The sequence below is a fragment of the Sapajus apella genome, unplaced genomic scaffold (genome assembly GCF_009761245.1).
Source record: "Sapajus apella isolate SASKATOON/1434 unplaced genomic scaffold, GSC_monkey_1.0 scaffold66, whole genome shotgun sequence".
NCBI classification, from domain to species: Eukaryota; Metazoa; Chordata; class Mammalia; order Primates; family Cebidae; genus Sapajus; species Sapajus apella.
In genome coordinates, this window is record NW_022437006.1 from 138,232 (window position 1) to 152,592 (window position 14,361).

Below are 14,361 nucleotides of genomic sequence, written 5' to 3' on the forward strand. Positions count from 1 at the left end.
AGTCTTTCCCGGACCCCAGGGGGGGGGGGTGGGGGGCGAAGAACCCCCCAATTCCCCCCACCCGGAGAAAAAAAAGACAAACCCCGCAAAAAAAAAAAAAAAAAAAAAAAAAAAAAAGCTATAAAATACATCCTATAGGTTTATTATCAAGAAAATGCTGATGACTATAATTAGGACTATACATTTAGTTGAGAGTGAGAGCTAGATTAGTAAATAAAATTGTCTATAAACATTTGTAAATCAGTTACGCTTAAGTGAAGAGCAGAGACAGCTCCTGGCTCTGCATGGGGGCGAAGTCTTCGCTGTTCCCGGGAAAGCTCCCAGCTGACCACTGCCCTCTTCTCTTGGAAAGCGCCACAGCTACCTTCTCACCACTCCTAGGGCAATTTTCCAGCCTGAGGTGCAAAACTGCTTCCAGGTCCTCGCCATTCTTGTTTGTCCCTGGCAGTTCACTTTGATTCTCAAAAGACCATTAAAAACCCCTTCCAGATCCTCGGGGATCCCTGGCCATGTAAGCTCTGCAACCAACAGTAGTCTTTCTAGTACAAAGTTTCTAAAGCTTTCCACAGCCTCTAGCTCAGTCTCTCCCTCTCCAGTCTGGCCACAGACCCCCAGGGACCTATCTGCCATCTCTTGGAAATTTATTTCTAAATTCCCCACTCCCCGTCCTGCCTTTCCAGGACTTGGAGTTGCAATAGTTTGCCCAGTTCCCCTTTTCCTTGTAGTCTTTAAAGATAAGTCCACAGGTTTTTCATTTGTTTATAAGATTTACTCTCCATCAGGAAATGAAAATAAACATAGGGAAGCTGGTAAGTCACAGCTCCCCACCCCCAGCCCTCGCTCTGAGAAAGCCTCTAGCAAGGCTCAGATGCTTCCATCTTAAGGTTAAATCACACCAAACAATAGACACCCTTTGGTTTCACCTCAGTGGTAGGAATGTGCCTAGTGCCATGGGTCTCCTGCCCCACACAGGATTTCTCTGTATTCCTTAGAGTGTTTCTTCAACACGAGTTCAACCTCGATCTGATTAGTCCCCAAAGAGATGCAAATCAAATGAGATACGATTTTTGTTCTATCAAGAGGGCACAAAAATAAAAAAATAAAAATGAAGCCTGATAATAGCCTGTTTGGGCCAGCTTGCTGGGAAGCGGACTCATTTTTATACTGCTGGAGGAGTTTGGCATTAAGAGCCTTAAATTCGTTCATCCTCTTCAACCCAGTAATCCCACTTCTAGAAAAATATCCTAAGGAAATAATCAAGAGATGCATCAAGAATTTATGAACAAAAGATACTCACTGCAGAGCCATCACTGAGAAGAACCAGAAAGGACTTACATGCCTCTCAGGTGGGGCCTGGCTCTGCAAATCTTTATCTATCTCTCTGATGGAACGGGGTGCATCCAGTCATGCAGTCATCCGTGCCACAAGTAGTTATTCAGTACTTACTCTGCGTTAGGTAAACAATGCAGAGTATTGTTAACTTGGCTGGGTAAACAGGTAAGTTAGCCCCCCGGAAGACGCAGTCGCTAAAATCCATGATCTCCTAAAGTAAAACAATTTAAAATTGTTCACATTATTTGTGTGTGTGTCTGGGAGGCATTTTATCGCCCTTCACCTCTCATTCCCCCCTCCCCCGCCACTGCCTCAAGCAGTTGTCAAATTCAAATAATTTTTCCTTCAATACCTCTCCAGTCTGTGACCTCTTCTTTTCTTTCAAAAGCAAATCCTAAGGCTAGGAGGTAACCGGATCACCCACCGAGGAAAGAACACCGACCTGGAAATCTTCGGATTGGTTTCTGGTTCCAGGAAGTTGCGCGACTTTGGGCAAATCACGTCACCTCTGGGAGTGTTTCTAATCAGAATAAAGGGCTGGACCAATCTTCCAGATCCTTTGAATCCAATCATTTTGGCTTTATGACAGAACCGTCTGTAGATGAGGGCATCTGAACCCCAGTTAAAGGAAGGGGATACAGTGAAGCCCCTGAAGATCTGAGACGCTTTTCCTGGACATTTAAAAGGCAAAGGGCTGTCTAGAGTGAAAGTATAAGACAGACAGGCCCTGTCCCAGGCAGCTCCCTGCACTCTGCTCTTCTTTCCAGCAGATCCCAAGCTCACAGCCAGGTTTAGCAAACAGGCCTGTCATCCTTTCAGGTGCGATGTAATATCAAGAAGCAGCAGCTGACAATTATTAGGTGAGACTAGGGGCAGGCGATTTGCAGTTCCCTCCCTTTCACACAAAACTATGAGGTCTGTTTTGCTATTCTCATTCTAAAGGCAAAATGGAGGCTCACGGAGGTTACAGAACTTATGGGAAGTGACAGGGCTATTTGCCACCTTTATACTGGCCGGTCTTCCTCTTTTTCTCAAAGGGTGGCGTGGGGGAGCAGCCTCCTGTGTTATCACCCTTTCCTTCGGCAGAAAACAGAAGTGTAGGTCACTGTAGTAGGACAAGTTTGTTGATTACCAACTGGGAGACAGAGATGAGATGACTCACAAGCATGTAGGTTAGCAGGGCTGCACAAGTTTATAAGTTATCTTCGAATCTCCTGCAGCCCCATTCTTTCATTTGGTAACCGACCTCCTCCCTGCCCTTATCCTCATAGCACCCTTCCCCCAGTAGGGTGAAGGGTCGGCTGTGAAAATGCAGTCAGGAAGGAACAATGAATGTCCTCTCTCCGCTGGGGAGAAATACAATTTGCATCTCAGATGAGCTCAGATTGGTGACGCCTCCTTTGGACTCTGATCCTTGCAGTGAATATCTGCTCTGGGAATTTCCTGTGACTTGTTAAGGTTTGCTGCTCCAAAGGAATAAGGAGTCTTTGACATTTATGTCCATTTAAATCAGGAATCTAAAAAGGCAGTTTAGAGTTCTATGGGCACCCTGAAATTGTACATAAGAGTGTGTGTGCGCATAGGTGCGTTTTCCTGGGGATGGTTGTTCGTAGCTTTCCTTAGATTGTCAAAGGAATTTTTAGCTACCCAAGGTTAAAAACTTCTGTGACTAGTGTGATAAAGGAGGAACAGTGGTGCAAATCCTGTGGGGGGGGAATGACAACAAACCCAGGGGTGAGGGTGGGAGGGAAATATTCAGGTGAGACTCAATTCAGAAGTAGGATTTTTTTTTCGGAGTTAACTTTTTTTGTGTTCTTACTGTGTGCCAGGCATTGCTTTAAAATATATGAGGCCAAGCACAGTGGCTCACGCCTGTCATCCCAGCACTTTGGGAGACCGAGGTCAGTGGATCACCTAAGGTCAGGAGTTCGAGACCAGCCTGGCCAACATGGTGAAACCCCAACTCTACTAAAAGTAGAGAAATTAGCCAGGTGTGGTGGCATGCCGTAGTCGCAGTTACTCGGGTGGCCGAGGAACAAGAATATCTTGAACCTGGGAGGCAGAGGTTGCAGTGAGACCAGATTGTGCTACTGCACTCCAGCCTGGGCAACAGAAATGACTCTGCTTCAAAAAATAAAAACAAGCCGGGCGCGGTGGCTCAAGCCTGTAATCCCAGCACTTTGGGAGGCCGAGGCGGGTGGATCACGAGGTCAAGAGATCGAGACCATCCTGGTCAACACGGTGAAACCCCGTCTCTACTAAAAATACAAAAAATTAGCTGGGCATGGTGGCGCGTGCCTGTAATCCCAGCTACTCAGGAGGCTGAGGCAGGAGAATTGCCTGAACCCAGGAGGCGGAGGTTGCAGTGAGCCGAGATCACGCCATTGCACTCCAGCCTGGGTAACATGAGTGAAACTCTGTCTCAAAAAAAATAAATAAATAAAAATAAAAATAAAAAATAAAAACAAAAAATAAACTAAAATACATGAGAATTAGGTAATTCTTTTTCTTTTGTTCTTGAGATGGAGTCTTGCTCTTTTGCCCAGGCTGGAGTGCAATGGTACAATCTTGACTCACTGCAACCTCTGCCTCCCGGGTTCAAGTGATTCTCCTGCCTCAGCTTCCCAAGTAGTTGGGATTACAGGCGCACACCACCACACCCAGCTGATTTTTTGTATTTTTAGTAGAGACAAGGTCACCATGTTGGCCAATCTGGTCTCAAATTCCTGACCTCAAGTGATCCACCCACCTCAGATTACAGGTGTGACCCACTATGTCCAGTCTTGTGGGCTTTTTGACATCCTTTTATTTTTTTCTTTGCTAAAGTGTATATTCAAATCATTTGCCGTTTTTTTGTTGTTGGGCTGTTTATCTTATTATTGAATTGTGAGGGTTTATTCTATACTCTGAATGCAAGTTCTTTGTCAGATATGTGTGTTGCTAATATTCTCTACCGGTCTGTGGCTTATCTTGGCATTCTCCTAAATTTCTTTCAAAGAGTGTACATTCTGACATAGAGTACTTAGTCCTGGGCCTGGCAGATTTATTTCTTTCAGGACCAGAAGCCTCTGCTGCAAACATTTTCCACCAGATCCTTGGTCAGAATAAGCAGCATATGAGCTTCATAACTGTTATGGTCATAATGTTTGTATCCCATCAAAATTCGTATGTTGAAACCTAATCTCCAATGCGATAGTATTAAGATCGGGGCCAGGCCGGGCTGGGCGCGGTGGCTCACACCTGTAATCCAAGCACTTTGGAGGCCAAGGCAGGTGGATCACCTGAGGTCGGGAGCTCATGACCACTCTGACCAACATGGTGAAACCCCGTCTTTAAAAAAAAAGATAGGGGCCATTTGGGAGGTGACGGATCGGCTTAGTGCCCTTATAAAAGAGGGCCAAAGGAGCTTTCCCCTTTCACAATGTGGGTGCACAGAGGAAGGCACCATCTGTGAGGAATAGGCACTCAGCAGATATTAGCACCTTGTTCTTGGACTTCCCAGCCACCACAATTATGAGACATAAATGCTGTTTATTGTTTATAAGTCACCCCCCCAGCATATGGTATTTTTTTTGAATATAGGGTCTTGCTCTATCACCCAGGCTGCAGTGCAGTGGCATGATCATGGCTCACTGCAGCTTCAACCTCCTGAGCTCAAACCATGCTCCCACCTCAGCCTCCCAAGTATCTGGGGCAACAGGTGTGAGCCACCATGACTGGCTAATTTTTTGGCTATTTGTAGAAAAGTGGTCTCCCTATGTTGTCCAGGCTAGTATTTTCTTATCAAAGCCTGAAAGGACAAAGACACTGTCCTTCTTTTTTTTTTTTTTTGCTGTCTCCAGGCTGCAGTGCAGTGGCATGGTTCAAGTGCCTCCCGGTTCAAGTGCCTCCCAGGTTCAAGTGATTCTCCTGCCTCAGCCTCCTGAGTAGCTGGGATTACAGGCATGTGCCACTACACTCGGCTAATTTTTGTATTTTTAGTAGAGACAGGGTTTCACCATGTTGGCCAGGCTGGTCTCAAACTCCTGACCTCAGATGGTCTACCCGCCTTGGCCTCTCAAAGTGTTGGGATTACAGGCGTGAGCCACCATGTCCAGCTGCTATTATTATTTATTATCTAACTACTATATGTGTTACTTATGTTTATTATGTAACTCCTCCACTGGAATATAAACTCCATGAGAGCAGGAGCAGGAATTTAATGTGTATTTTTAAAATGCTGTATGCTCAAAACCTAAAGTAATGTTTAACATATAGTAGGGTTCGTATGCAAGTCACGGCAACAAAAAAACAAACAAAACAAAAACATCATGTAGTAGGAAACCAATCCATGTTCACTGTGGAATCAATCAATGTTTGCCTTCTATGTTTACTATGGACCAAAATGCTAATTATTTTCAGATTATGTACGATTATGAATTGAAAATATATTTGCCTAGTCTGTAGCTTGTGGCCTTCTCCTTTTTAATGATATATTTTGATGACCAGAAATTCTTATTTTTTATATAGTCAATTTTTTTCTACAGCAAAGCACCTGTGAACATAGTCAAATTTATCACACTTATCCTTCATAATTTAAATGTCTTGGTTAAGAAAACTTTCCTTTCCCAAGTTAGTTCAGTATATTTCATATTTTCTACTAAAAATTATCTTTTACCTTTCATATTTAGGTTGTTAAGACACTAAGAACTGATTTTTTTTGTATGGTGTGAGGTAGGGTTCAAATTTTCACCCCTTACCAAGGAGGCTCTATTTTTCTACATAATGGTTTTGGTTTGATCTCTCTGCTTTCTTAAGTCTCTTATCCTATGAAACACCATCAAGATTCTACAACAATGAAGCAAAACAAAGTATCAATCCCACAGTTTTATTTGTAAAGAACAAAGCATGAAAAGTCATATTTAAATGTACTCCCAAACCTGAAAAACCCACGTCAGTTTGTCTGATATGTATGTTAAAGTGCTTAATATCACAATACTCTTTTAAATTTTATATTATGTTCAGATGAGAAAAAAATCCAGTTCTGATGCATTTTGTTAACAATACAGAGAAAACCCATATAATTTAAATGCATAAATGCTAATTTAAAAAAAAGATACACAGGGTACATTTATACATGGTTCAGGTGTAACACAGAGCATTCTTTCTATATGTTTCACACCCTCATTTGATTGACAAACAGGAACTCCTTACTATACCTCTCTACTGTTGACAAGATTTGGTGTTTAGAATCAAGACTGGATTCACACACAAGTACATTTAGGTAATTGGAACAAGCATGATTCCCTCCTACATAACCCAAGGATATCCTGGATCCCTTCGAATGAGGAAAAATTTTATTTTAGTTTTTTTTTTCCCCCCTCTAGCTTGATGTGATATATCTCTGAAGCCAATCTTTATCTTGTCCTTGAGAGGGCAAATAGCTCTAATCAGATTTTGGAGATGAAGTTCTCCTCAGATTCTTTTGATGACACTACATCAGCAACCTCTTCAAAATGCTTAGAATTCAGTTGATTCAAGGGACTTATAAGTGTATTTTAATAGGAATAAAGGACTTAGTAGTTTATTATCTTTTTCTGTCTCCTATTTATGCTAAACAGTAATGTAATAAATACTATTTAAGAAACAGAGACTTCAAAAGACATGGATGACTTGGAAATAGGATTCACTTTATAAAAGTAGAGAAGTGCTCAAGACTCTCAATCGGTGAAGGTGTGTTAATACTGAAATATAAATAAAGTTCAGATTGTCTTTTCAACATAGTGAAAAGGATAGACTAGTTTCTGTAAACCTCACAGAAAATATTCACAGTTCACTAAATGAAAAATCTACTGAAAAATCATAATTTTTAGCAGAAAGAAGATATTCCATTATGAAGAGCTATACTCCTAATGTTGCGAAATAAGTATTTCCCTGGAAATTTGAGGTCCTTGTCTGTCACCTGTTTCAAAATACCTTAGGGATGTCAACATATACTATACATAAGCTGTTGTATAGTCTTGAACCTCTCTTTTTTACTTACATTTTCATATAACAGCATTTTATTGCCAAAAAGGGAAATATGAGCAATTCCGTATTCCCCATATCATTCATATAGTGTGATAGAAATTCATTAAAATAATTTTTTTAAATGCCATGTGAAGGTAAATACCACAGGATTATAAAAGGTACAAGAATGTGTGAAACACTTAAATTTTAGAGGAAAATCCACACTTCTGCAAGGTTTAAGTTTCTCATATCAAATTCTTATTCCTAGTGGAAAACAGGGTGGGGAGGGTTGGGAGGCTTTTGTAGCTGGTAGCCTGCTTTTTTCCCACATAGGACTCCACTTTATACTACTTCACGCTGACTCGCAGTCATTTTTAAGGCATATGACTCCCGACCAGGGCACAGATCTCACACGTACTTCCAACATCAGTGTAATGCCACTGTGTCATAAAGGTCGAGATTAGGGGTTTCAGGACATATGAAAAACACCAGGAAAATAAATTTTTCAAGAGGTAATATTTTTGGCAATTTAATTTTAAAACAACTTCTTCACCAGCTATTACTATGCAAAAAATACTCATTATGGTCCCAGGCATTTAATTTATTTGGAGGAAAACAAATTAAATATTGATTTTTTTATTTAAACTTTGAGATGTGATCCTAAAACAATATATTAATTTTTAAAAATTACTACAGCAGAAAAGATGCCTCTATGTGGGTATGGTCCTTCCAAAAGTCAGCTTAAAAGTCTAAGCATTTAATCTAAGCATTCTGATACTACTGTTGTGCTCAAAATTTTGGTATGCCTTAGAGACAGTTAAAAGACACATAAAAACTAAGTCCTGCTGGGCGCAGTGGCTCACATCTGTAATCCTAGCATTTTGGGAGGCAGAGGTGGGTGGATCACCTGAGGTCAGGAGTTCAAGACCAGCCTGGCCATCATGGTGAAACCCCATCTTTAAGAAAAACAAAAACAAAAAAACTAAGTCCTTTGTTTTGCTTTGTTTTTTTGAGATGGGGTTTCCCTATGTTACCCAGGTTGGACTCAAACTCCTGGGTTTACGCAATCCTCCTGCCTTGGCCTCCCAAGCAGCTGGGACTACAGGTATATACTGCCATGCCCAACATGTCTTATTTCTTTATAACTGCATTTCTTATGTAACCCCAATCTCAGCTTAAGCATCCTTTTTATTGATCAAACTTTGATCCAAAGAACTATTTCCAAGTTAAATTTATTGTTAAAGGCCAAGAGTGACCACCATTGGGAATATTAAAAAGAATGGGGGTATTGGCCATTCAAGCAGCTCACAAGAGGGCCCCACATGTTTGCAGCACAGGCTGTATCAGAATATGTACATGGGCTCACAAGGTGACTAAGGGGCCCATCATCCAAGAGGATGCGTCAGTTCTGATTTTTTTTTAATCAGTCATTTCACTATCATAGTAATATTACATAAAGCATGAAGATGAAACTTTAAGTCTAACTTTTTTGGGGGCATTACTTTTTAAAGTAATGGTTTTATTCATAGGCCCCCAGTCCAACTTTGCTCCCAGTTTTTTGGGGTTTTTTTTGAGACAGAGTCTTGCCCTTGTTGCCCAGGCTGGAGTGTAGTGGCACAATCTTGGCTCACTGCAACCTCCACCTCCTGCGTTAAACGATTCTCCTGCCTCAGCCTCCCAAGTAGCTGGAACTACAGGCACCTGCACTATACTCAGCTAATTTTTTTGTTTTTTTTTTGTTTGTTTGTTTGTTTTTTAGTAGAGACGGGATTTCACCATGTTAGCCAACCTGGTCTCAAACTCCTGACCTCAGATGATCCACCCACCTCAGCCTCCCAAAATGCTGGGATTACGAGCATGAGCCACCGTGCCTGGCTTGCTCCCAGTTTTTACAAGATGTTAATTCCCAATAATTTGAGAGCAATGTGTTAATATGAATTTTAATTATTCTAAATAAATATTCTTCCTTATTTCTTACTTGTATAGGTGGATGAATAAAGATCCAATAGTATAATAGAAAGACTATCAGTAAGAATGCCTGGAAGGTCAGTCTCATGCAGCCTGGTGAAACAAACAAACATGAATTCTAGAGCCTGTGTTGTCAGAGACCAGCTGTGGGGTGAGGGTAAGATTTAATCTCTCTAATCCTTAAGTGTTCCCATCTACAAAGTGAGAAGGCTGGATGAGGTGTGTCAATACTAGCACACTAACCTAAGTTGTCCCCCTGGTTGCCTAGACCTGTCAGAAGCATGGCCTTACGAAGATACAAGCATGAAATCCTGGGTTAGACCCTGCTATCAACTCTGATGACTAAACTCAGTAGGAGCCCAGTGTAAAACAGGTTTTGGGTATCTCCCACGATAGACTTCCCATGTCCCTGGAAGAGCTGTACCATTACAGATACACTTTAGCTTCAGGCAAACAAATTTCTAGTCTACTCAGAACCATCTTCTTAAACTATTTCTATGGGTTTTTAAATACAGCTGTCAACTCTCCTTTTCCTCAAGTATGAAGTCATATGTTAAAAGGGGCTTCCCTGGCTGAATACAGTGTTTGATAAAGGGAGTGAGGCACTTGTTTCATTAGTTTCTTCCTCCAGGAAATAAGGTTAACAACACAGCTGGTGAAAGCACCGCACCCTCAGATTGCACAGGATACTGACACCATGGCTTTGCTTTTCAGCCACATCTGGGAATAAAACTCAGGGCTTTGTTGAGGCAATTTTGCTGCTAAAAATGTACAAATGCCTAATTAGAGTTACAGGACCTACTGGAAGGTGAGGACTTAAAGTAACTAGCTAATACAACATTTACTTAAGTTTTTTATAAACTATCAAACTGGAAAGTTACTCACAACTTTTGGTCTTTCAAAATTGTTGCCACCTCTTGTTTTGCTTCAATTTTGTCAGCGTGTGCCACCAGTGGCTTTTAGCTTCTCTGGGCCGGTTGTTTTACATTATTACTCCCCTTCCTACAAAGGAACGTAAAGCTTGCCCTTAAACACCCAGAAAGAGTTCATTCTCTCTCTCCTTCTGTTATTTGCATTATCATGGTCAACAAATGCTTTCACAAAAACATTCCAAGCCACACAGAGCCCTCCTCCTCCTTAGTCATTCCTTCCATTACCCGAGGGGGGATGGGCCCTGGAGAGGTGGATGATTAGACCCTAACAAAGACAAGACTCGAGGTTATCCTTAAGAGATAGACCACTGCGGAGTTTAGATGGCCAAATTAAAAGTATAGAATCAAATTGCTGTTTGCAGTTCTTATGACTCTGAGTCTGCTAACACTGAAATTCACATCTCCCCAAAGTACCTCAAATAACAAGAATAAAAATGCCAAGAATGAAGTTAGGCTAATCTTTCCAAAGTGTAAAGAAGTTATAATCCCACAATTGAACACACTTCTCAGGGCTTTGTATGTTCTCTTTCCAGTTCAGCCAAGCTCCTGGGGTCTAGTGTTTAAAATACTTTAATTATATCATCTTGTGCGGACTGAAAGATTTTTCCAAAAGACTGGAAAAGTGACTAACGATTCAAATGCATACAACAGTTTGTAACTTAAAAGATATAAGTGAAGACTACTGGTACAGTAGGTAAAGCTGTGTGCATTCACAATACAAATGATCGGACTCCAAGATGGATGGCTACTACATAACAATGCATTCTGGGTTTCCTTGTGATATCTGGAGAAAAAAAAAGCCCGACTGGGTTGCACTATATTTACATGTTTACTGGCTTCTTCCTGGCTAGCACCACTCTTCCCCCCAACCCCCAACATTTTTAAGCTACTTATTTTAAGTCACAGGAATATTCAGTCTAAGAAAAGCATCTTATTAGAGTAATATAATTTCTTAAAGAAGATAGCATATTTACACACATCTAACACATGAAAATACTCTATTTTATACTAAATTCCAGGTTCGAATGAACTACAATACAACATTTTGCCTTGTCTGTAGAGTGAGGATAGTTCCAAATGGGGCATAAGTTGGGCTGTCCCCTGCAGTAATTCACTACTGTCAGACAAGTCCAAATCAGTCCCCTAGTTGGGGACGGAGCAAGGTTTGGACTGAAAGTTTCTAGCCAGTTTGGTTACACATCCACACCTTTGATGAGTGATCCTTCTAGGACTATGGTGAAGTCCTGAATGGTCTGCAGAATTCGGATAAGGGAGTTGACAGTCATGCGGTCTCGCAGGAGAGCGCTCTCTTCATACATTCGAGTGATGGCAGGACACTCGGCTAACAATGGAATCCACTGTGGGAGCAGGCGATCCCTACAGACCCAAACAGAAACAATTCCTGAGCACTGCTGGCCTCGCTGCAGAACAAGGAACAGAGTGGAGCTTTCAAATGGGAAGGTGTGGGGCCGGATGGTACAAAATCTAGCCAAGTAAAGAAGTCAGGAGAGAGGAAATCAAAGCCAAGAAGTTAAATATTTACTAGCAAAAAGACAGTGATGAGACAGTATAAAGCTAAAGGGAAAACCCATGAAGTTCTTAAAGTACATTAGAAAGTCTATGCACATTAAAGACATTCTCTATTCTGATTCTACCACCTTTAGAAAGAGGCAGAATGTCATTTTCTATATCTTTTTTTTTTTTTTTAATAGGAGTGTTACTCTGTGGCAAGGCATGCCACAGCATACTGACCTTTTGGAAGAAAGACTACACTAAGCTGCAGGGATTTGCTTTTTTTTTTTTTTTAATTATTAACTTATACAACATAACAGGGTGAGGAACAAAATCAAAGCAGAAAAACATTAAGTAGATTTTATAAACCAGAAGAGAGTTTGCATTGGTCTAATAAATCAGAAGAGTATAGAGATAAAAGGAGATAAAGATCATGCTCAAAAGAAACTTTAAAAGCACAACTAAAATTGGGCTCCTTTTATGAAGAAGAAATACAGAACTTAGTTGTGTAAACCAGCTGTTTCAGGAGGATAAAACCTCACATCTTCAATGTCTCCTGATCAAACCTGACATTAGTAACCCAATGCTAAGTTCCGAAGATCCTTATTGAGCATACCCAACTAGGCTATCTTCAGACTCAAGTTGGGGCCCTTAAGGTTTAAGAAAAAACAAATAATACATGGATAACTTAAAAAAAGAAATCTAAGGGTCTGTGTGTTTCAATTCCTGCAATTCTGAGAACCGTTTTAAAAATTACAGATTGTATTGCTCCAGTGTGTCACTTTCAAAAAATAAAGGGGTAGGAAATAGTCTTAAAAAGAAAACTAAGGCCGGGCGCGGTGGCTCAAGCCTGTAATCCCAGCACTTTGGGAGGCCGAGGCGGGTGGATCACGAGGTCAAGAGATCGAGACCATCCTGGTCAACATGGTGAAACCCCGTCTCTACTAAAAATACAAAAAATTAGCTGGGCATGGTGGTGCGTGCCTGTAATCCCAGCTACTCAGGAGGCTGAGGCAGGAGAATTGCCTGAACCCAGGAGGCGGAGGTTGCGGTGAGCCGAGATCGCACCATTGCACTCCAGCCGGGGTAACATGAGTGAAACTCCGTCTCAAAAAAAAAAAAAAAAAAAAAAAAAGAAAACTATATTTATATAGAACGAATCCCAAAATGTTCTTGAATGTAAATATGGTGGTATACATACACTATATAAGGTCTACATAGTAAATATGCACGGTGTATGTGTCTAATTATCTAGTAACCTCCCTATTACCTACCTATCTTTGGAGCCAGTTATAGAGTCACGGTGGAGAGCTTGGGCTCTGAAGTGGGACTGGGTGTGAACTGGCTCTGTCTCATTTTTGCTGTGTGACATTGGGAAAGTCTGCTAACTTATGTGTGCCTCACCTATTTTCTATTTTCTCATCTTGAAAATGAGAAAATCTCCTGTCTGGGCCCCTATTAGGAGGTATCCCCCAGTCAGGATACAAAAAAAAAAAAAAAAAAAAGAAAATGAGAAAATGGGTTGCTAACTCATGTAGTGGTTGTGGTGAATTAACCTGAGGAGAGAAGGCAGAGGTTGCAGTGAGCTGAGACCACACCACTATACTCCAGCCTGTTCGACAGAGTGAGACCCTGTCTCAAAATAAAAAGTAAAAAGAAAGAAACCCAAAGGAGAGCTTTGGAAGAGGCGTGAACTGGTATAACTCTTTCTGGATCCTGGTTCAACATGTAGCAAAAATAGGGAAAATAAAAAACTGGTTTTGTACCTTGTTCCAAGGCAAACTAAAATCTGGAATTTGCCATCCTTCCCAATGTTCCTGGGTGCAGTATTAATAGCATTTACATAGTGGCAGAAGGTTTTGCAGGATGATTTCTGAATAAGGACATCATCTTCATTATCTAGAATCTGGTCAGTTGTTTCAAAATAAGCAACCACTTTCTCTGAGGAAAAAAGTCACAATTATATCACAATGTATGTCAACACTTCATATACAGAAAGATTCATCACTTAATTTATTACGGAAACACTAATGATGCTTTGCATACAGCCAGTCCTGAAGCCTGTAACACTACTTTGTCATTGATTTCAGAGGTCCATGTTTCATAGTAGAACAATAAATACGCTCCCAGGAATTTATTTTCTAATCTAGACTGCACTCCAGAAGAGTGGAACATTTACTCCCTTTAAAGTACCTTCACAAAACAGAAACTGGCAAAAAAGAAAAATAACATCTTCTGTTAAGACTGGAACCTTCTAGGAGTAACCAGCAATGACATGGTAGCCATTGAGATAATACCCCCTGTGTTCTAGTTACAGAATGACTGGCTAACACTTTGCAACAAGATCCTTGCAATGTACCTGAATAAATATCTGACGAAGAGAGATATATGTATATACACATGAGAAGCAGAAGCAATAAGATTCTAGGCATTCCAGAAGAAAAAAAAAATCACTCCTGTGGGTCTAGCTCTGTCAACTTTCCTTTTTTTGTCTATTCTAAGTTAGAAGAAATGAACTACTTCATCTAGGCCTTATTTAGAAAACACAAAATGATTAACTGCCCTTTTAAAGAAATTAGAATTCTAGAAGAGTTAAAGAAATCAGGAATTCTAAAAGAAAGATTACAAA

General features: G+C 40.8%; 1 protein-coding gene across 7 annotated transcripts in view; it reads right to left on the bottom strand.

Moving 5' to 3' along the window:
- Positions 1-9,297: 9,297 nt before the first annotated feature.
- Positions 9,298-14,361, bottom strand: part of DENND5B (DENN domain containing 5B) — a 190,280-nt gene continuing 185,216 nt past the window's right edge. For 5 of the 7 annotated variants that reach the window (XM_032248254.1, XM_032248259.1, XM_032248258.1 and 2 more), the window contains 2 exons: positions 13,499-13,673; positions 9,298-11,597 (listed from right to left, as the gene is read on the bottom strand). In XM_032248254.1, coding sequence (XP_032104145.1) covers positions 11,414-11,597; positions 13,499-13,673 — 359 coding nt within the window. In that variant the 3' untranslated portion in view covers positions 9,298-11,413. The remainder of the gene's footprint in view (positions 11,598-13,498; positions 13,674-14,361) is intronic. The other 2 variants (XM_032248255.1, XM_032248257.1) reach the window with 2 other exon arrangements.